This window comes from Natrix helvetica (assembly GCF_964273705.1).
Source record: "Natrix helvetica genome assembly, chromosome: Z".
Lineage (NCBI taxonomy): Eukaryota > Metazoa > Chordata > Lepidosauria > Squamata > Natricidae > Natrix > Natrix helvetica.
In genome coordinates, this window is record NC_138554.1 from 24,619,913 (window position 1) to 24,643,022 (window position 23,110).

At 41.8% G+C, this 23,110-nt stretch overlaps 1 protein-coding gene across 5 annotated transcripts in view; it reads left to right on the plus strand.

Annotated features, from left to right (window-relative positions):
- The first annotated feature begins 10,043 nt into the window (after positions 1 to 10,043).
- The window catches only part of TNNT1 (troponin T1, slow skeletal type), a 42,773-nt gene continuing 29,706 nt past the window's right edge, over positions 10,044 to 23,110 (plus strand). For 3 of the 5 annotated variants that reach the window (XM_081932759.1, XM_081932760.1, XM_081932761.1), the window contains exons 1-4: positions 10,044 to 10,130; positions 19,790 to 19,845; positions 21,716 to 21,729; positions 22,526 to 22,567. In XM_081932759.1, the coding sequence (XP_081788885.1) occupies positions 19,817 to 19,845; positions 21,716 to 21,729; positions 22,526 to 22,567 (85 nt within the window). In that variant the 5' untranslated portion in view covers positions 10,044 to 10,130; positions 19,790 to 19,816. Of the gene's footprint in view, positions 10,131 to 19,789; positions 19,846 to 21,715; positions 21,730 to 22,506; positions 22,568 to 23,110 lie in introns of those variants that run through there. The other 2 variants (XM_081932762.1, XM_081932763.1) reach the window with 2 other exon arrangements.

Below are 23,110 nucleotides of genomic sequence, written 5' to 3' on the forward strand. Positions count from 1 at the left end.
ATGGGTGGGAGGTAGAGAGCATGGATTTCTATTCTTTGCTTTGCTGTTGATGCCAATTGTCTTTCCTACAAGGGCCTCTGAATATAAGCTTTCAACCTCAGTGATATAACAGGCAAGAATACTGCTAAAGAAAGCAAACTGCCTCAGAGAAAGACAGTTCTTATTTTCTCCCTCTTCATCCTAGCCAGAATTAGACCTCAGTGTCCAATTTCAGGCCTTGCTGAATAATACTAATAATATGCTAAAAGAAGATTATGTAGTTTATCCTTGAAGTGCACAGGTAGTCCTCAACTTACTACTGTTCGTTTAGTGACTGTTCAAACTTACAATGGCACTGGCATTTACAATTAGTCGGATGAGGAGAGCTCATCTTTCTCCTCCTGTCCTGGTCACTTTTAACAGAGGCACGATTGAGAACATTTTAACAAACTGCATCCCTGTTTGGTTTGATGGCAGCAGTGCCTCAGATAGAATGTCCATACAGAGAGTGGTAAGGACAGCCGAGAAGATTATAAGTGTTAGATTCGGGTAGCGAGAGAACAGACTGCGGACACGTAGTGACTTATCAGCTCTTTATTAGTAGTAGTAGTGATTCAGCTTGCTCTGTGGTCGGAGGGTTCCCCTTTTATAGGAATCGGGTACGGCTCTCGACCAATCAGAACGATACCTGTTTCCCGCCGTAGCGGCGGACCAGAGAGGAGACTTGCTACGATATATGCTAATATCTAACACCCCTCCCCTCGTAGACGGCGCATTATAGTTGGTTACATAGTCCTTAAGATACGTTGGTGTTTGCCTCACACGGGTAGAACGTCGCAGTTCTGGTTGATCTGGAGTGGTTTCAGGATCGGGTGCTTTCTCTGCTTCGCGTTCGGGGGTATGCAGACTTTCGTTGCTTTGGCGTTGTTCGGTTTCTCTTTCGACCACTTGATCTACCCTGGGCTCGTAGGTGTCGTGGTTCTCTGTGTTGGGGCTCTGGAGTGGCTGGCTTTGTGCTGGTAGATAATTTTCATTGTCAGCCCGTAGGTCTGAGTGTGCCAGGCGACCCCGTAGTTGATCGATGTGCCTTTTCCAATTTCTTCCATCTTCAAGTTCTAGCAGATACGATCGTGGACCCGTGATGCCAATGACCCTTGCCGGCATCCACAATGTTCCCCCTGCATAGTTGTGGGCGTATACTGAATCCCCTATGCTAAAACTCCGAATTTTGCTTGTAGAGTCTGGGGGCGCTGTGGCAGAGTAATTTGGGTGAAGACGGTCCAGGTGAGACCGTAGACGGCGGCCCATGAGTAGTTCAGCGGGGCTCCTACCCGTCTTTGCGCTGGGGGTAATATGTTGAATTAGTAGGTAATGGTCAATGCGTGTTTGCCAATCACCTGGACCAATCCTAGCGAGGGCCTCTTTTGCGGATCGCATCATTCTCTCCGCCTGTCCATTTGATGCCGGATGGAATGGCGCGACAAGGGCATGCCGAATTCCCTGACCTGCTAAGTACGTTTCAAATTGCATGGCCGTGAACTGGGGCCCGTTATCGGAGACCAGGAGGTCGGGCAAGCCATGAGTGGCGAAAAGTCGCCGTAGAACCTTAATGACTGCCTCTGCCGTGGTTGAAGTCATTAGGACTACTTCTAGCCATTTGGAGTATGCATCCACAACTATAAGGAAAGTCTGACCTTGGACTGGCCCTGCGAAATCGATGTGTATTCACGACCAGGGTGCTTTAGGCTTCTCCCATTCTGTGGCGGGCGCTTCCGGGGGTGCTGGTCTCGATTCCTGGCATGGATTGCAAGTGGTCACCCATTCCTCTATTTCTTTGTCCATGTTAGGCCACCAAACGTAACTCCTTGCTAACGCCTTCATTCTAACGATCCCCGGATGCCCCACATGTAATGCCTCTAATACATTTCTACGTAACGCATACGGAATAACAACTCGATCCCCCCACAATAAACAACCTTGCAACACTGAAAGCTCATCACGTTTCCCCCAAAATAACTTGAATTCCAGGCCCACGTTTCCCTTCGGCCACCACCTCCAAACGCAGGTTTGAACTTGCTTTATTATGTTGTCCCTAGCAGAGAATCTGGCAACGTCGCAGGAAGAAACCGGTCCTGAGTCCAAACAGTCAATTAACAACACCGGTACCTCGGGAGTGGGGTCTGGCAATAGATCCGGAAGTGGGCAACGGCTGAGTGCGTCTGCATGTCCTAAAGTGGAGCCCGGTCGATGAATTAGCTTGTATGAGTACGCGGCCAGGAAAACAGTCCACCTGGTCATGCGTGGAGAAAGGGAGACTGGTGTGGGGCGGTTTCCCACCAAAAGTCCCAACAGCGGTTTGTGATCTGTAATCAGTTCAAAATCGCGGCCGTAGAGGTATTCGTGGAAACGTTTTACTCCAGCTACAGCAGCTAACGCTTCCCTGTCCATCTGGCTGTAATTCCTCTCGGCCGATGAAAGAGTCCTGGAGTAGAAAGCGATGGGTGCTTCGTTTCCGTTTGGCATCCTGTGGCTGAGGACTGCGCCGACTCCAAATGGTGATGCGTCACAGGTCAATATCAGCGGTAGCGTCTGGCTGTATTGTACTAGCAGCGAGTCAGTGGTGAGCAGGCGCTTTACTGCGGCAAAAGCTGCTGCCTTGGATCGTCCCCATCTCCAAGTTGCGTTCCTCTGGAGTAGTCGATGTAATGGCTCAGCAACGGTCGCCTTCTGTCTCAGAAAAACGCTGTAGAAGTTAAGTAGTCCGAGGAAGGCCTGCAACTCGGTCTGGTCTCGTGGTGTGGGGGCATCCTGGATCGCCTTTATTTTCTTTGAAGTGGGGTGTATTCCCTGACCATCGATTCTATATCCCAGGAATTCTACGCTAGGCACGTTAATTTGGCATTTCTCCTTTTTGAGGCGGAGGCCCTTTTCTCTGATTCTGGCCAAAACAGTTCTGACTCTTTTTAATAGTTGCTCCTCGTTTGCAGCGGACACCAAGATGTCGTCATACTCCCAGTATCCCTTGCAAAAGCCGTTCCATGACGCTCTGGAACAGACCTGGAGCAATACTCACACCGAATTGTAGCCGGTTGCATTTGAATGCTCCTCTATGCGTCACTATAGTTTGGGCCTCCGCTGTGGCGCTATCCACGGGCAACTGCTGGTAAGCTTGTGCCATGTCTAATTTAGCAAATATCTTTCCTGGCCCCAACGAGTGCAATAAGTGTTGTACTACTGGCACAGGATATGCGCTTTGTTGTAGCGCGACATTAATTGTGCATTTATAGTCCGCGCAGATGCGGACTGACCTGTCTGGTTTAACTGGGGTCACAATGGGAGTTTCCCAGCGCGCGTGATCCACCGGCTCAAGGATTCCTTGCTCTACTAACTTATCGATCTCTTTATCTATTTTTGGGTGGAGTGCAAAGGGCACTCGTCTCGGTTTAAGTCGGATTGGCGCCACTTTGGGATCTAAATTGAATGAGATTGGTTTACCCACATACTTACCAAGACCGGGGCTGAACACATCCTCGAACTCCTTAAAAATCTGTTCAGCGCTGCTGTTCTCCACGGCGTTGATCCCGGTGACTTCTAACCCCAAGGCTTCAAACCAATCTAGTCCTAGAAGGTTCTGTAACGGAGCGCTGGCGATGGTCACGGGCAGCTGGGCTACGATGTCCTTGAAGTGAATTTGGAACGTGCCTTTGCCCACGATGGGGACTCGGTTCCCCTGGTAGTCTCGTAGCAGGATGTCTGGTGCGCGTAGTTGGCTCTTTTTGAGGCTAGGGATAGCCTTTTTCATGGATGCCCATGAAATGATCGTCAAGGACGATCCTGTGTCAACTTCCAGCTCGCAAGGAGAGCCCTCCAAGAGGACTGTGACTTTCAGCTTTTTAGGCCGCTTGGTGCGGACCTGACTTATTGTGGTGAGATACGTTCGCAATTCCTCTCTCTGGGTCAACTCTATCTCAGCATCTGTATCCTGAAAATACTCTCGTTGAGCATCTTGGTAGAACGCTCTCTCAGCTCTTTGTGTATAATCTCTCTGGGAGAACGCCCTTTCAGCTCTTTGGGGATTGTCTCTCTGGGTAAACACTTGTGGATTTCTCTCTGGGCACCCTTTTTGATTTCGCCAAGCCCCTGGGTTGGGCTTCTGTTGGCGGTACGTAGGCGGCTGCCGTGAGGCAGGGACTTCGCTCCGGCACACTCGTGCGATGTGCCCAAATTTGTTGCAGTGTGAACAAACAACGTTCCTGAACCGACAGGTAGACCGGGGGTGATTCCCTCTGCAGCTTGCGCAGGGTGGCAAACAGAATCCGGGTCTCCCCCCAGGCCTCATGTGACTGCTCCTCATCAGGTGACTGTCCTCGAATTCGGGATCCTCGTAGTCGGGGCTGGTGTCCTCGTAGTGGACTCTGGGTGTGTCTGGGTGCTGGCTGGCTTACGTTGAATCCGCGTTGTATGGTTTCCGATGATCTTTCTGCTGACTCGGATGCCCTTGCTTCATTTAGTGCTATTTGTAGGGTTAAATTTGGGTTTGCTAACAGCCTTTTTTGTAGCGAAATGTCCCTTAACCCACAAACAAATTGTGCCAGGATATGCTCGTCCAGATCCCTGAACTCGCAGTTAGTTGATGCTTTACGTAGGGCTGCAACATATTGGTTGATTGATTCTCCCGCCTTCTGGTTCCGCGTGTTGAATTCCTGGCGGCAAACGTGGCGGGAAGGTTTTGGCACGTAATGAGTCTGTAGAGTCTGTTGCAACGCCGTCCATGATACCGCTTGTATCGGAGTAGGCGCGGTGAGGTCTCTGGTCGTGTTGAAGACTTCTCGCCCACAGTAGCCGAGGAAAATGTTTTTCTTTCGGGCATCTGTTATCCCCGTGTATTCGTTCGCTTCGAGAAAACACTCGAAACGAATCATGAAAGCCTCCCATTCGTCGTTCGTTAGGTCGAATGGAGCGGGTGGAGTGTGCATCGCCATCTTCTCTTCATTTGAATTTGCCGCGCTGCGGTGTCCTGAGATGGCTGCCGGAATTTCTGCCGAATTCCTGGGCTGGATCGAATCCTGAGATTCCGAAGTAGCTCTCTTCGTCCTATCCATGTTTCGATCCCACCTTTGTCGCCAATGTTAGATTCGGGTAGCGAGAGAACAGACTGCGGACACGTAGTGACTTATCAGCTCTTTATTAGTAGTAGTAGTGATCCAGCTTGCTCTGTGGTCAGAGGGTTCCCCTTTTATAGGAATCGGGTACGCCTCTCGACCAATCAGAACGATACCTGTTTCCCGCCGTAGCGGCGGACCAGAGAGGAGACTTGCTACGATATATGCTAATATCTAACAATAAGAAACTCGCTTCCCGTTATTCAGGATACTGCTTATAAGTACTGTGTTCCTAGGGCTCGAAGCATTATTAGAGAACCATTTCATGGTCTGTTTCTGTTGCTCCCCTTTGGGAGGAGTTTACTAGAATCTGTAACAGCTTTGTTCCCTATGCCATAATTCACAAGATTCGTTTTTCTCGCCATATACATGTATGTATCCAAATTGGACTGTGTTGTTTCTCTGTATCATATAATATATGTGAATATGTGGACATAAGCATAATAGTTATCTTTTGAGAGCTGAATGCAATGCAATTTCATTTTTGATGTATATATTTAATTTGAGCATTTGGTAATGCATTTATGATAATTGCTGCATCCCTGGGCCATGTGATCACCATTTGCAGATCTCAGCGACATCTGACAAGCAAAGTCAGTGGGGGAAGCCAGGTTCTCTTAACAACTGAGTTGATTCCCTTAACAATTGCAACTTAACAACCATGGCAAAGAAGGTTGCAAAATAAGGCATGACTCACTTAGCAGCTGTCTTGCTTAGCACCAAAATTCTGGTCCCAGTTGGAGTCATAGGTTGTGGACTACGTGTATGCATTTTTGAATTTTACAGTGCAGTTTATCACTTTCTGAAGAAAAATTATTATCGCATACAATATGCCTATATTTATTAACATTTTTAATGTTAATAACATTTAATTCATAATGTCAGATATTTGTTTGCAAAAGGTGGGTAAATTCAGCAAACCCTCAAATAAAAGGCTGCGTATTTAGAGAAATGTGCACAAAAATATCTCTACGTTACTGAGTTCACAAATATAAGAGAGGTGGAAACACCAACATTAATATATCCAGCTACTCCAGTTCTATAGCTATGGGTAGTCCTTGCTAAGTGAATTTTGCCCCATTTTCCGACCTCTTTTGCCATAGTTGTTAAGTGAATCACTGCAGTTGTTAATTCAGTAACATAGTTGTTAAGTGAATGGCTTCCCCATTGCCTTTGCTTGTCAGAAGGTTGTAAAAGGGGATCACATGACCCCAGGACACTGCAACAGTGATGAATATGAGTCAGTTGCCAAGAATAGGAAGTTTGATCATTGCAATGGTCTTTTTTTATGTTTTAAAATTTTTATTGGTTTTAAAAAATTTTACAAGGGAAAAAGGGTAAAAGGTTATCGGACATTTTGACACCTACATCGTGCGGGGGTGGAGAAGCTCCCCCGGGTCTCACAACTTTTACAAAAAGGAAAAATAGAAAGGTAAGAACATTTACTTAGATATTAGCAGTTTTAAGTTTAACCAAATCGTCAGTATGTTTCAATCATTTTTCTTTTGTCACTTCCTTAAAAATACATTGTAACAACATTAAAATAGTGTTTCAATTCACTTTTGTGATCTGAGTCTTCTTGTTGTCTCCTCTTCCCTCTCGTCCACTGGCAGAACCTCAGCCCCTCCCTGCTTCGTATCTTGTGTAGGATCCCCCACATCACCTAATAGAGCAGTATGTTTTTTCATGAAAGCCTCTGTTTCCACAACTGTGTTAACTCTAATTCTACTGCCCTCCCAAAAAATCAACATGCCTTCTGGTAACAGCCATTTGAACCAGATCCCATTATTATATAATTTTTTGGCTAAGAAGATATATTTCCTTCTTTTATCTCTTACTTTCTTTGGGATCTGCTTAAGAATGGCTATTTCCTTATCCTTGTATTTTAGTGGTCCTCCCCTTTGAGCTCCTAGAACCCCATCCCTTGTAGCTTTTCTGAGAAATTTAACATGGACTTCCCTCGGGACATTATGTGTTCTTGCATAGACTGAGTTGATCCTATAGATCAAGTCAATATCCCACCCAAGCTGTTGTTTATCTCTGTTAATATATTCTGCTAACATTGTGGTCATAATCTCTTTAAGATCTTCATTTTCAACTTCTGGTAAATTTTGAAACCTAAGAAAAAAAGACATCCTTTCAAATTCCGTTTTTATCATGTGATTCTCAAATTCTATATTCCCCCTTTGGATTGCCTCCAGGCCATCCTCATCCCAACCACACCCTCCTCCAGTACACCTATCCGCTGTTCGTTCTGCATTGTTTTTTGTTGTGTCGCTCTGAGCTGATCATTTAAGTCCTGCAACTTTATCATTTCATCCTGTCCCTTTAAGAGGGCTTGAAGCATCTGCTGAGTAGAGAAATCCTTTGAACTTTACAACTTTGGGTTGTAAAAAGGACCCCAACTGTGACTGGTGGGCAATGGGACTGGACATAGAAGATGTTGGGGCCGACGAGGCCTTTCCAGGTGGTAATTTTTTCGGGCCCATCATGAAGGTCTGAGATAGATGTTATTCTATACAGGGAATGGTGTCCGTAGGAAAGCACAGCCGGTAGAGGCCACCAAACAGGCAAGTCCAAAGGAGAATAAGTTGTTTAATTCAAGACCAAAGCAGATGGGTGGATCAAAACATTCCAAATCCAGGGAAGAAGTTTGTTTGAGGAGGCTCCTGGAGATCTCTGGGGTGGAAATTAAATCAAGGCAAACAAAGTCTTTCAAGGGAGGAGTCTCATGCTCACAGACAAAGAAGAAGAAGGAAGTGAGCCATCTTGGCTCAGCCAGCACCGGTGGTTAGGAAACAGCAAAATCAGAATTCCCATAGATAACTTTAGAGAAGAATCAATTCCTTTCTCTCACAGTTGTAGTCAAAAAAGAAAAAAAAGAGGAAAAAAAAGGTTTTATTTTCCTTTTTTTCCCCATCAATCAAGGGAAGTGAAAGTATTTTAAACTTTTTTGAACTTTCACTCTCTCCCTCGCAAGGGAGAGATTTTCCAAGTGCCGCTTTTCCGAGGGGGGTGGCAATTCCCTCCCCCCTCCACTTTTAACTCTTTCACTGGTTGAAACAAAGTCCAGGAAAAAACTGCAAAACAGTCAATAAGGTTTTTAAACTGTATAAGACCCGGGGAAAGCCCCCACCTCACCACGCTTCAGCTGCTGCATTCTAATTAGTCATTTCCTTCCGGGCTGCTCTCGGCGAAGCGCGCGTTGGAATTCCCACGCTTCCTGCACTCCACGGCTCCTGGGGCAAAGCTGGAGACCCCCCTGTGGCTGCCGCCATTCCAGGGGGTCCTAGCAGATCATTGCAATGGTCTTAAGTGTGGAAAAATATATATAGTAACTTTTGTAGTAACTTTATAGTAATTTTTGAAGTAACTTTTTTCAGTGCCATTGTAACTGTTGTAAGTCCTCTATGGTGGTTTCCAGAGGTGCTGATATCACAACCCAGAATTCCCTGCCACACTGCCACACCTTCCTCTAGATCAGTGATCAAACCTTTTTGCCCTTGTGTGCTGAAATTTCGCACGTGCACAAATTTTTAAATTTTTTATACAAAAACGGTTGATAAGGAACTTCCTCTCATCAAGAAATGAAGAACAAGTCTTTTCTCTAATCAAAGAAGATTAGAGAAAATGTATCCATTTAGTCAAATACTTTGGCCACCCAATGAGAAGGAAGGACTCACTGGAGAAGAGCCTAATGGCTGGGAACAATGGAGGGCAAAATAAGAAGGGGACGACAGAGAATAAGGTGGACAGATGGAGTCACCGAAGCAGTCGGCATGAGTTTAATCAGACCCCGGAGGATGATAGAGAAGAGGAAGGCCTGGAGGAACGTTGTCCATGGGGTCATGATTGGTCAGACACAACTTCACAACTAACAACAATAATCCATTTCAGCAAAATCTGCCAACTTCACCAACCATTGCTCCAAAATGAGATCGAATATTTCAATCTCTGCATTAATAATCTCATCACAGAATCTTTTCACTGTCCTGTGACAAGGGCAACTCTACCAACTTTTGGAAGTATCCAATAATGAAAGGTTGGGACCTCAAGAACATCTATTGAATGCTCCTATTTTATAAATTAGCAGGTTTATTGACCTCAATGAGAGACTTTGTCCAGCCTCAAAAACTGTCAAATGTTTTTCCCTAGTACAGCAATGGAAAAGTTAAAACACCCCTTCAGAAAAGGAGATAATAAGAAAGTTATTAATAGGTGCAGAAATGGATAGGCTAATGTTAGAATTAAAAAAAACACAAAAAGAATATTATGAAACATGGAACAGATTTTATCAATGACTGGAAACACAAGGTGGGAGTCGGAACCTGAAAAATCCAGGCTAAGTAAACCTGGAACGAACGAGTACATTGATCAAAAACAATTGTACAAGATTAGCACTGTGTAAGTAGTGTATACTGTATGTTATTTGTCCTTCACTTTGGTTTTTATGGTGGATGAAACACTAGGATGGTGGCACTGTGTTCGATATACTTACGTATATGTAAATAACAAAAATATACAGTTTTCAAAAAAACTAAGTAAAACTATTCTGCTAAGAACTCATTCTTATTTCTTGCTTAAACAATAGAAAAACTTGGTAGATCTATCCATGTTTAAAAGTAGCAGAACTTCAGATGTCGGAGCATTTGAAAAGTGTTTCCAATGGCTGCAGGAGAAGACAACCAGACCTTTCCCTGCCTGCTTCCAAGGAGAACAATCTCAGTTTTCAGGAGCTTCTTTTGTTCCTTTTCCATCCTGCACATTCTGTCCCGGGAATGCAGGATCAACCTCATACCCGTTGTCATTTTCCTCTCAACAAATCACAGCAATCCCACACAAGGGGTGTGGGGCCAAGTGGGGAGGAAGAGGGAGAGGTATCTGGTTACCTCATTATAAGGGCTCCCAACTTGCCATGCTACCCCTGCTCCTGCAGAAGCCAGTGCTTGGTCAGAGAGCCAGCAAGATCTTTGACCTTTCTACTCCCAGGTGAGGATAAGGGAGAACTAGCATATGGGGACCTAGCAATGCCCATGGGTGTCTGTGTGGGATGGCATTTGATCTGTATGCTTGGGGTGTAGGAATACCTGGAAGGAACAGATGCTGGGATGCTTTGGGCAGATGTAACTTTGGACTTGGAAAAACAAACAAACCAATGTGAGTCTTTATATAAGCTTTGAGTCTTTATATAAAGACTCATTGCCTTAGGCTACCTTGGTCTCCTTCCTTCTTTCCTTCTTTCCTCCCTCCCTCCCCCCACTTCCTTCCTTCCTCCTTCCTTTCCCCTCCCTCCCCTTTCTTTCCCTTTCCTCCCTTCCTCCCCTCCCTCTCCTCTATTTTCCTTTCCCCATTCCTTTCATGTCCCTCCCCTGCCCTCTCCCCTTCCTTCCTTCCTTCCTTCCTTCCTTCCTTCCTTCCTTCCTTCCTTCCTTCCTTCCTTCCTTCCTTCTTCCCTTTCCCTTCCCTCTCCTCTCCTCTCCTCTCCTCCCCTCCCCTTTCTTTCCCCCCCCCTTCCTTCCTTCCTCCCTCCCTCCTTGATTTAAGTAACAGCCAACTCCAGCTTCATTCCTTCTCCAACAAGTAGCTACTTGGCTGCTCTGCAGGAGGAACAAATATCTAACTGAATTTTATTTTTCTCTTCAGTTATGTCTCTTCTACTAATTAACCGGGATTTTCCACCTTTACTCAACTAAAGGTGTAGACTGTTTACAATGCAGAATCTATAAAATAGAATAACCAGGCCTAGACATTCACTGTTATTTTTTACCCAATCAATATTCCTACTCTGCCTTTCTAATGAATACATATAATGTAAAATGATTAACAACAGTTGCAGGAAGTGCAAGTTTAATTTAAAAGAGAGTGAAACATGGATGGGTTATTTGTCTTAAAAGGTAGAATCTAACAATAAGAGAGAACAAAACAGAAAATAATTGAATTCGTAGAGCTCCATGGAAAGTACTTATGACCTACCATGAAGTCAAAGAGGAAAATGTTAATATCCTCTTATAAAATTATTAAAATGAAGTGGAAAAAATCCAGGGCAGCAGGAGAACAATGCTTGGCAGGTAATGCATATTTCTAAGAGGTATTTTCCATTGCATGTTTCCAAAGAATGTGCCACTGAAAAGGCCTTTTCATCATTAACTCACTCAAATGTGAAGGCATGAAATGAAACCGAGAACTAGAACTAAGGAGAAATTTCCTGATAGAACAATTAATTGGTGGGATGTCTTGCCTCCAGAAGTTGCAGGTGCTCCAAACACCGGAGATTTTAAAGAAGAGATTAGACAACCCTTTGCCTGAAGTGGCAGAGGTTTCCTGCTTGAGCAGGGGGTTGGGCTAGAAGACCTCCAAGGTCCCTTCTAACTCTGTTATTCTATTAAGTAGGCAAAGAAAGTCTGTGCATCTAGACTAGAGGGAGACTTCAAAAAAATACTGTAGGTGAACAGATGACCTTTTAGAAGGGATTATGTACTATCAAGTTGTCTTAAACACCAGATAAAATTTCTCCATGGTTTAGAACAGAAATATCCAACCTTGGCAATTTTCAGACTTGAGGACTTCAGTTCCCAGAATTCCTCAGCCAGCATGATTCCCCCACCCCCACCCCAATTTAGAAGAAGAAGCCAATCAAAGGTATGGGCACAATGGCAAGCTTGGAATGTGGCAAGCATATTAAGGGCACACTCCCAACATGGCTGGCATGGGAGCTGGACAATCCTAAAGCAGAAGTCAATTGATAAAGGTGTTCCTCTCCAGTTTTTTATGTGTGCAGTCTGCAAATCTGGGAAAGAAAGAGCTATGCAGATTTCAGGAATGGGTTTTCCCTACTCATCTGGGACCAGTCTGAAAAATTTCCTAATCTCATTTGTACGGAGTTCATTAAGACTGAGTTTCTATCAATGACTTGACATGCTTCTTCCAGGTTCCAAGCTCTCAATGGACCTGCCTTCAGTACCCCATTTTTCTCCGTCTTCCTTCTATTGTTTTCCCAGCTTCCCCATGGTGTCTCACCCTAAGATACTTTCCATTTCATTATCTGGGTAAATGGTCTACTTCCATGGGGATGCAACCAACTATCATTTGTTCTCCCCAAAAATTCCTCTGGGATCTTCTTGAGATCCAAAGGAAATACAAATTAAACTTGAGGCTGGTGCTTCAGCTTTCCTTCTTTCCTTTTCTTCCTTCTTTCTTTCTCCCCTTCCCTTCTACTAAATGTAACTAATAATGCCAGGTAGAGTAGTGATTGTGCTACCTCCTAGAGCAGTGTTTCTCAACATGGCAACTTGAAGATGTCTGGACTTCAACTCCCAGAATTCCCCAGCCAGTGAAGGCTGGCTGGGGAATTCTGGGAGTTGAAGTCCGGACATCTTCAAGTTGCCAAGGTTGAGAAACACTGTCCTAGAGCATTATGACTGGACATGCTGGAAGCTGGAGCACATGGTTGTCCAGCTGCAGAGCTGGGCTTTAAATAGGCAGGGATTTAGAAGTTAAAACCAGTGCTTGGTTCATAGCCAGAAACAAATGAAGAGCCAGTAAAAAACAGAAAAACCCTATAATCCTATATCTGCAGTTCCTGAGTCCCCTCACTGCAGCAGCTACCCTTCAAAGATTCAACCTCTTGTATAATGTATCACATAAATCCTTACATTCCTTCTGACTGAGTCTGGGGTCAAATTTATAGCATCCACATTTGCTGTAGGTGCTTTTCCATTCAATGACCATCCAGGTCAGTTAAAATGCCTAATATAGTTCACAGCTGAACCACCTCCTCAAATTCCAGCCAAAATCCTAAGATTCCTATCTCCCCCCACAAAGCTGGTTAGGAATTATGTTCCAAACTGAATTTCTTTGACTCTTGATCTTCTTTCATTGCTGCACTGGGGACAATCAAACTGAATAATAAAATACTAAACTCATGCTGAATATGTGCAGAGAAATATCCAACCTAGGAGCCTTCCAGGCAGAAAACAATTTTTGTGTTGCATTTTTGCTGATAAATAAATGAAGGGAGACTAGTATAGACCTATTTCAATTTTTAGCTCTCATCAGCTAGCCACACCCTTGCTGGGATTCGAACCTGGGCTGTTTTTACATATTAGGCAGTTATATTAACCTCTAAGCCATAAGCTTTGGGCATACCAGGTGCTTTGACATAACACTTAATTATTTCCTGATAAGGGAGGAGAGCTTGTGGCTTAGAGGTTAATATAACTGCCTAACGTGTAAAAACAGCCCAGGTTCGAATCCCAGCAAGGGTATGGCTAGCTGATGAGAGCTAAATAGCTTGAAATAGATCTCTATTAGACTCCCTTCATTTATTTATCAGCAAAAATGCAACACAAATTTCTCTCTCTCTCTCTCTCTCTCTCTCTCTCTCTCTCTCTCTCTCTCTGTATATATATATGTGTGTGTGTGTGTGTTGTGTGTGTGTGTGTGTTGTATTTGTGCTGATAAATAAATAAAAGGAGACTAGTATAGATCTATTTCAAGCTATTTAGCTGTCATCAGCTAGCCATACCCTTACTGGGATTTGAACCTGGGCTGTATTACATATTAGGCAGGAGTCTTAGCCACTAAGCCACAGGCTCTTTTCCTTATCAGCTGAGCCAGGGAAATAGGTATGTATTTGTGTTACAACCCCTGGTATACCCAAATATGGGAGGGAGCTCACTACTCCCCCTTTCTGTCCTTCGGCTCATTACAGAAAACCATCCAGGCAGAAAACCATTTTTTTTAAAAAAAAGTGGAATATGAGGAGGGGGGGAGAGGGGGGGAGGGAGGGGGGGAGGGATTTTTTCCTAAAAGAAGAACAAAAAGAAGAACAAAAATAATATTGGGTATGAAGTCAAAAATCATATAAACAATTGGAGATTGAATTATACAAGTTCACACAAGACACAAACAGTTAATTGTGGGCTGTTGCTTTTTATTATGTTTCAATGATCACTCCATTTTAGCCTACATTTCCCTATTGTTTGAACCCAGTCATGAAGTTTGAGAGACTAAGTCACTTTGCATGGGAACTTAGAGTCACTGTTTTTTTCTGATAAGAACTGAAGGATTCCCTAGAGCCGTTTTGGTGAGATAGGTCTTATAGAAATGTGAGAAATAAATAAATAAATACATACATACGTACATACATACATACATACATACATACATACATACATACATCAATGTTCATATGGGAAGTCCACATAGTGATCAAAAGTTTCTGTCTACCTAAAGGCCAATAAGGGTCATTCCCATCTCAGAATGTATAGAAACTCAGGTTGAGTTTTTTCTTCTCCATACCATCCATGGTTGATTGAATTTTGGCTTTAGTAACCGAATAAAGTGGAATGGCAAGTCATTCCACTGATTAGTTGTTCTAACTGTCGGAATATTTATCCTTCATTCTAGATTGATTCTCTACTTGATTAGTTTCCATCTATTGTGTTATGCCCTGCCTTCAGGTGTTTTGGAGAATAGTTTGACCTCCTCTTCTTTCTGGCAACCCCTGAGATATTGAATTAGCTCAATTGCTTAATTTCTCATTACACAATAAACCATAACCTAAGCATACCGACAGGGTTTGACTGTAGACCAAGGCAAAAGCTAAACAATCAGACATCACTCCTGACCAATCTTCTGCCAATATTAGCCACAGAATTGTAGGACCTAAAAGTTGGTATCTTGTACGCTTGCGACTCAACCCCAAAGTCCTCCCCATTGCAAAAAGGGAAGCAGCTGGCCTTTCTCAGCATTAATATGATGGCATTGTCAAGATAATAGCTGGATTCGGTTATATCATTAAGCGGTGATTGATTGATTTGCAGGCAGTATATTAGTGCAGTATATTAAGGCAGACATTATATGGCTTGACCTTCTGTGAAGACCTTTAAGGTTTCAACAAATCACAATTTTAAAAACAGAAAGTAAATCTGAATGTGATGCATGAAATACTTTGCTCAAAATAGGCAGAAAATGAATTCATGGATTGAAAGTTTATCACATTCCAGAATTAAGAAAGTGATGAAGACACCATCATAGGAAAACAAGACAGGGGAAGGAATCCATGGGCCATATTTCTTCTGTATTTAGGTGAAAGGAGAAAGATCTCAAGATCATGGTTTTCCTGCTGTTTCATACTGCAGAACCTGTTGGTTAAAAAAAAAAAGAGGCAAAGCTGTGGTAGAAGATTGGCTGTGTTTGAATGAATTAATTGTTGTTTTTGTTTTCTCCTTAGTCTCTCACTGAACCCCGTTAAGAGTGCAAAACTGTACTTTTATGGGACAAAATGCTCATTGAATTCAGTGGGATTTAATTCTCAGTAATCAAATTCAGTATTGCAGTGTGCTTGAATTAGGTTTAAAAGTTGAGTTGGATGCTTTCTATTCCCTTAATTGTGCAGACACTATCAAAGTAGAATAAAATTCTCTTAGTTTTTGACTACCTTTGTCCAAAAGGAAATCAGCAGGAGAGAGAATAGCTTATGTTTATGTATTATGACAATCCAACATATAAAACATTTGTCTCCATTCTATTTCCAGATAAATAAATAATAATTTAGTGTTCCCCCTGTAAGCCCAGGAAGAAAATGTATTTAATGCCGCATCAGAGAAATCATGTCATTGGTTTTTCGAGGATCTCTTTAAGCCCTTACAACTCTATGCTTCTCTTACTATTTTAAGAAAAGCCTCCATTACATAGTTCAACTCACTTGGCAAGTTGTTGAACCCCATCTTTGGGGTCGACTGAACAGTAGCAAGAGACAATGGTTCTGTCTTGGCAAGTTATACAGATGCCACCCCAGTATGGTCAAAGTTATTTAAAGATCTAGCACAGAGGAAGCAGATTCAAATTGGAAACTGAGAAACAATAGCACTTCCAAAGTATGTCTGACCTTTTACAACAGCTGCTTCCAATGAGAGCACAAAAGGCCCTTTCCCCTTTGGTTGTGTCAAATGAAGTCCACAAATATATGTGAGGAATGTAGAGAAAGTTGGCCCTAACTGCTCTTTCGTACAAATCCAAAACCTGTAGGATCCTTCTTAGAGGCACTGAGTGAACCTTGCTCAATAGTAGGGTAGATCAGAATTTGAAGGATGAAGGGGCACAGAGTTTTGAGTCACGCAAATACAGACCATCACTAAGCTGACAAAAACAAGGATAATTTCTTATATTTCCTGTGTCAATCCTATTTGGGACAACTCGTGTAAGGCTTCAATCCCTGTTCAGTTATAATGCTCTTGGGTTCACATTCACACCATCGTCCTTTTCTTGACTTCCACAATTGGAGCTTAAAATGAAGAAGACTCAGGACCTCCAAGACAAACTAAATTGGGAGGGAGGACTTGGAGAGAAGATTATTCCTATTCTCACCCACAATTCCATCCTAAATGTACCCTCTTCAAGGAGACCTGGGACACTACAGAAGAGTAACAAACTAGCGGTCAATTTTTAAATCAATATCATTTTTCAAAAGAAAACCAATTGAAACTAGTTTAATTTTATTTATATATCACCAACTGGAAAAGGGACAACTTAACATATAAATGTTTTTTCCCCCTGAGGCTTAAATATCCTGTAGTAGATCTTCCAATATTTTATTCTATTTTCTTTACTCCATGTTGTATTTTGTCCAGCTCCTTAAAAACAATTTTTGCCCCTTTTAGATGAGGAAATTATATATTGGCGGAATGCTTTCTATGATTTTCATTTTTTTAAGCTAATAATTGTTGACTGTAATTGGGGACATGTGGGGGGGGGGGGGAGGTTAAAGAAAAGAAAGATGCAGCAGCTACCAGCATCTGAAGTCCTATCCCATTTTTATTGTATTGATCTTTTGCCCTGGCCATAAGTCAGCCCTTACTAGAACACTGAAATGCTAAATTCATTGTTCTACTATATTCAGCCATTTATATACACAGCAGAGATTTCTTGTAAATGAACTTGCCTAAGCTACTAAGCTAAATGAGGGCGAGCTATTTGTGGCTTGATGCTAGATTTTGAAAATTTAGCTGGAGTGATTATTTCATGATGGGAACACAGTGGGTTGATCCTGGTTCGGATTGGGCGAACCGGTAATAGCGGCCGCAGGAGGCTCTGCCCACCAGCCCAGATGCTTCTTACATGTGCGCACAGGAGCACTCCTGAACTGGTAGTAAAAAAAATTGGCAACTCACCACTGGAATCCAGACAAGTCACTAAACTGTAACCCCGAAAACCATAGATGGATGTGTTGTTTGAACATTGCCAAAGTATTCAGATAAGCCAATGGTTTATACCTTTCCTGGACAATCATAAGAAATTTAAGTCCTAGTAAAATGTATGTATTCTAAATCTTTTTTCTATTTTAATTTTTTTATATTGCTACAAGTTTTGATATTGTTTACAAGCCGCTAACTCTAGTACAATAAATACAGTGTCTATTCTCTGGGTAGAATTGTTACATATTATTTTGCTATATTATAGAGATACTATATTTTACTTGAAAATTTGTTGCAGAATATCTAAAATTGTTTATTTCATCACAGACTGGGATAGATTCTCAATATACATTCTACACTTGGGATACGTTTTATATTACAGCACATACTTCTTTATTCCAATATTAGCTACATTTGTTTGCAATAATTGTTTGGTGAAAAGTTTCATCATGTATAGTTTCTTTCTGGTGCTTTGTCACTCCATTTTAGGATTTCTCTCAAATCTCTCCTCTTCCTCTTTTGGCCCACAGCCCTGAAAACACAAATTCCCCATAGTTTCTGCTTTTGATATACTGTATACAAGTGATATTCTTTGCAAAAATGATTTGGAGGCATCTTTGCATACTTTGGACTTTGCAAAACCGAGCAGCTCTCTTGTCATTAGAACAACACATTTAAAAATGCAGGTGTGTTGCACTTCAGTGAGGTTCAAATAACTTTTTCTAAAAGATTTTCCAAGTGTCCAGAGTCCTAGGATATAAACTCTTCTCTTGCTTTTCCTTGGCATGAAGACCAACTAGAATGGACATTTCCCTCCTTATAAAGACCAGCTTGAGGGACGCAGTGGCTAAGGCGCTGAGCTTGTCAATCAGAAAGGTTGGCCGTTCGGCGGTTCGAATCCCTAGCACCGCGTAATAGCGTGAGCTCCCATTACTTGTCCCAGCTTCTGCCAACCTAGCAATTCGAAAGCATGTAAAAATGCAAGTAGAAAAATAGGAACCACCTTTGGTGGGAAGGTAACAATATTCCATGCGCCTTTGGTGTTTAGTCATGCCAGCCATGTGACCACAGAGACGTCTTCGGACAGCGCTCTTCAGCTTTGAAATGGAGATGACCACCGTCCCCTAGAGTTGAGAACAACTAGCACATATATATGAGGGGAACCTTTACCTTTAAAGACTAGCTATTTGTTGGAAGATGACCGAGAAAATTAAGCCAGGTTGACAAGCCCTTTAAGCTTATACCAGGGCAATGTGCAGTTCTAAGTAGTACTAACAGTGACCATTTGCAGTAAATAGCCATCGGTCTCTAGTTAGTAGGAGGGTATGAGATTCAAAGCTCCACTCGGTCACATACCTTGCTGGCTAGGTTTGAGCAATTCCTATTTTTCTGTCTAATCTACCTCAAACAATTGCAGGGAAGATAAAAGAGGAAAGCAGAAAGAGTGAACAGTTAAATCGTATCTCAATTATCCAAATAGATTGTTGCAAATAAAAGCATGCATATCACAAAATCCCTCCCTCCCCGATAATGACAACTTTGCTCAGAATCTGCTCTTGAAATGTAACCCTTAATGCAACAAAGAGGAGGCTATTAAGTACAATATGAATATAATTTTCATTCAATTTAAATAAAATATGCCGGTTTTGTTCTAGGCCCTTCCTCATTTTGAAGTTTAGCCTCCAACCTGTGACTGTATTCAAATGCTTAATGCAGTCCCAGGTCCAAAAGTGGCTGTGAGCCCTTGCTGTAAAGAAAGGGTGAGATATAAATGAAAATAGGGGCACCCCAGTTCAGCCAATGGAGGCCTCATTTGAGAAAATAAATCCATTCAGTAAAAAGAAAGGTAGAGTTACATTCCCAGTTTCTCTCCTACGATTCAATTATGTTCTAATATCCAACCAAAACATAAATCTGATGGCTAGGTTGCTTCATTGGAAAGGACTTGTACTCCCTCCTGGGCTCAGCAATGGGAAACATTAAAAATAGATTGAGATGGAAACTATTATCTTCCCTAACCTTGTTCCTACATACCCAGCCTGCTGTCTTTCATCCCAGTCCTTCTTTGTCTCTTTACTGGCTCTGCCTACAATCCATACCATAAAAGGTCAAAGGATTCCACATGGATTTAGAATGAGCTCTCGGTCAGAGACTAGAGCAATAGACACTGGTCGTGGTGGGTGGGGTAAGCATGCCATTATTAAATATTTCATTATTGCTGTCATTAAGACTGCTTTAAACTAAGACAATGTGCTGAAAATAATCATAATAGCAATGCTAAAAATAGAGATCACTGTGATTATTATAATTATGGCAATGAAACTGGTTTATTAATAGCCTTTCCATAGACATTTGTCAAGAGATAATATCTGAGATTTAATTCCACAATCTTTCTTACCTGCAAAGAAACCAGAAGAAAACCCCATATGGCTATCTATTTCTTTCTTCTAGATACTGTAAAACCTAATAACTTCCACCATGTCTGATGAAGAAGTTGAGTATGAGGAGTAAGTAGATCAACATCCAATCCCAAATGTATAATTAAATATGTACAAAGTTTGGGGCATTTTCAAATACTCCCATATAAATTCTCCCTCTGTGTTTATTAATGACACCCTCTGATGGGATTATTATTGGATTTGGGGATTTTTAGAAGAATTGGGGCAATTGCTTAGTTTACATAAGATTTTCCTTCAGAATCAAAGACGAGTTTCATATTTTAAAGTGTGCTGATTTGAAACTGCAGCTTTAAACTTTGAAATGTGACATTTTTAGTATTTCAGGTTAATGAATTGCAAATAGATTGTTGACTTGTCCCAAAAGATGTGAAGCAGATACAACATCTGAAAAACCTATTTAATGAAATGGCCTGAAATCAGTTTTATTTATTCATTTTTTTTCAGCACCTATACCCAGCAACAGTTTTTACAGAATTAAACAAAATTACTTTTTGTTTAAGAAAATTAATTATAAGTAAATTAAACAAATTACTTATCTCCCAGAATAAAGAAAATGTAGGAAAAAAACCAACAATAATTGTTCCCATTTTTTTTACCTCCCTTCCAAAACATCCACCTTTATTTCCATTGGATTCTTATCTATATTCATGTTATACTGAGGAGCATTGAAAACACTATGTATAGAAGAGAAATAGATAAGAGCAAGCAGGACTCAACAATTGAACTACAGGTAGTTCTCCACTTACGACTGCCATTGGGGGTCAAAAGCAGAGCTATTGTTAAGTGAGTTCTGCCCAAATTTACATTTTTTTGCCATAGTTGTTAAGCAAATCACTGCATTTTTTAAAGTTAACCATCATTAAGTTAATCCAGGTTCCCCCAATTGACTTTGGCGAAATTTGGCTGGGAAGGTTGAAAAGGGCAATCATACAACTCTGACACACAGCAACTGTTGTGAATATATGCTGGTTGCCAAATATCTGAATTGTGATCATGTGATGGTGAGGATGCTGCATTGGTTGTAAGTGTGAGGACCAGTCATAAATTACTTTTTTCAATCCCGTTGTAACTTTGAATGGTATAGCATTTAGCAATAGCACTTAGACTTATTTACTGCTTCTCTGAGCAGTTTACAGAATCAGCATATTTGCCCCCAACAATCTGGGTCCTCATTTTACCCACCTCGGAAGGCTGGGTCAATTGTGAACCGGTGAGATTTGAACTGCCGAACTTCTGCTAGCAGTCAGCTGAAGTAGCCTGCAGTACTGCACTCTAAACACTGCACCATCTCGGCTCTCATATAAGTGTATGCTTGTAAGTCTAGTACTACCTGTATTGTATTGCTTATTGGTCAGCTACAGACAATCAAGTCCTTTTGAGAGATGAATGTGTTGCACAGAGACCCACATCTGAGCCTTCTCATGCCTCTGACCAGCTTAGAAGTCTTTTCTGAAATGAGCCCCTAAAACTCAGCTCTTTACAAAATCGCATTAATAACATAATTGAGAGGAACTCATACTTATTAAAATAGTTTCATATCTGTTTCTATGGATAAGCCCTGTGGTTAAAGTACAGCATTTCAGGCAAACTCTGCCCACAGTCTGGAGTTCAATCCTGATAGGGTTCAAGGTTGACTCAGCTTTCCATCATTCTGAGGTCAGTAAAACGAGGACCCAGATTGTTGGGAGCAACATGCAAATAATGCTTCTACATTATAAATCATCCAGAGACTGTTATAAACCACTACGGGGCATATATAAGCCTAAATGCAATTGTGCTAATGCTATTTCAACATTCTTTCATTATCTACAGTCAATGTGCTTACAGTTTTATAAAGGAAGGATGTATTCATATTCACTCTCAATTTCTCTCATTCTCTTTGTCTTTTTCTCTGCCATGTGTGATTCCTACTTCCCAGGGAGCAGCAGGAAGGTAAGGGATTTCTGATACAACCCTCCATTCTAGGAGTAGTTTTTCAGTTTCTTTATCATTTTAAAACATAATTGTAAGAACAGTCTGTTTTTCCACTGGTTTTCTTAAAGATATAGCAAGTATCAGAAAGCTGTCATTGTTATGAATTCAGAGTAATGAAACCTGAAAACCACTGTCCCAGTTTGTTCACCTCCTCTGATCATAAAATCCAGCTTTGATATCTCTTTATTTACTTTCGGCATGTAATTTTTGTCCCTCGCTATATAACAATGTCAACTTCTTTGAGAGAAAAGCTTTCCAATGCATCAAAACATTTTCTAGGTCTATCACACTGAAAATTAACAAGCAGCTGCGAATTTTGAAAAGGCTCCAAGGCCACTCTTTAGACTTTGGCAGATCACACACATAAGCACCTGTCTCTAACTAGGCAGATACCAAAAGGTAGAAATGGGTGTTGTGATATCTCAATACAAACTTTGCTCTTTTGTGTCTGCATCACAGTATCATATTCAAGTACCAGTAGATAAAGGAGCAAAGCTTGCATCATGACGGATGTTTCACTTGTTCCCCCTTGGACCGATGTGATCACATGTGATGCTGGTTACAGGTAGTCTTGCAAGTCAGGGGTGGGTTGCTGCCGGATCGGCGCGCAAATTTTTTTGCTGCAATTATTAATTGAGTTTGACACTTCTGCTCTAAATACTCCGTATTTGTTGATCACCAAATCTCTTCCTCATCTGCTAATTTAAGAACATCTCCACATCTGCCTCACTCTCTTTCTCTTTGTTTCATCAAGAAGAGGAACATGCTGCTGGAGATGAAGAAGAAGAAGAAGAAGGTGAGACAATGATCAGGTCCACAGTTGTGGTTAAGGTGTGCTTAACCATGGAGTAAATGTCAATGGAGATTCTCAATCATCCAAGACATGGTTAGACCTTTTGTCCCTTTGCAACTTATTCCCAACCCAAATCCTATGACTTTGCCTCTATCTCATTCTGAATAAGACAGGTTGCCCCAGTGCTCAAGTAACAATTTCTTTTATTTATTCTAATAAAGTCCAAGAGCAGCACCAAGGTGGAGAACCTCTCTCAGGTTTTGTCACACATTATTTGGAGAGAATCCGGTGACTGGAAACAGATACTCTGGGGAATGATAAGGATCAATAATGGGAGTGGCAAATCCTAAACTGATCTCTCCCCCCCCTCCCTGCCAATTCTCTTCCTTCCTTGAGGGAGTGGGACGTAGTAAATGAGATTTGGAAGATGGGATTGAAGGAGAAGGATTAGAATTACAACAGACTGCCAGGTTTTTCAGATCGAGGAAGTTTGCTCTGAGGTATAGCTGGATCCATTAAAAATATTTAAATCCAATATTGTTTTTA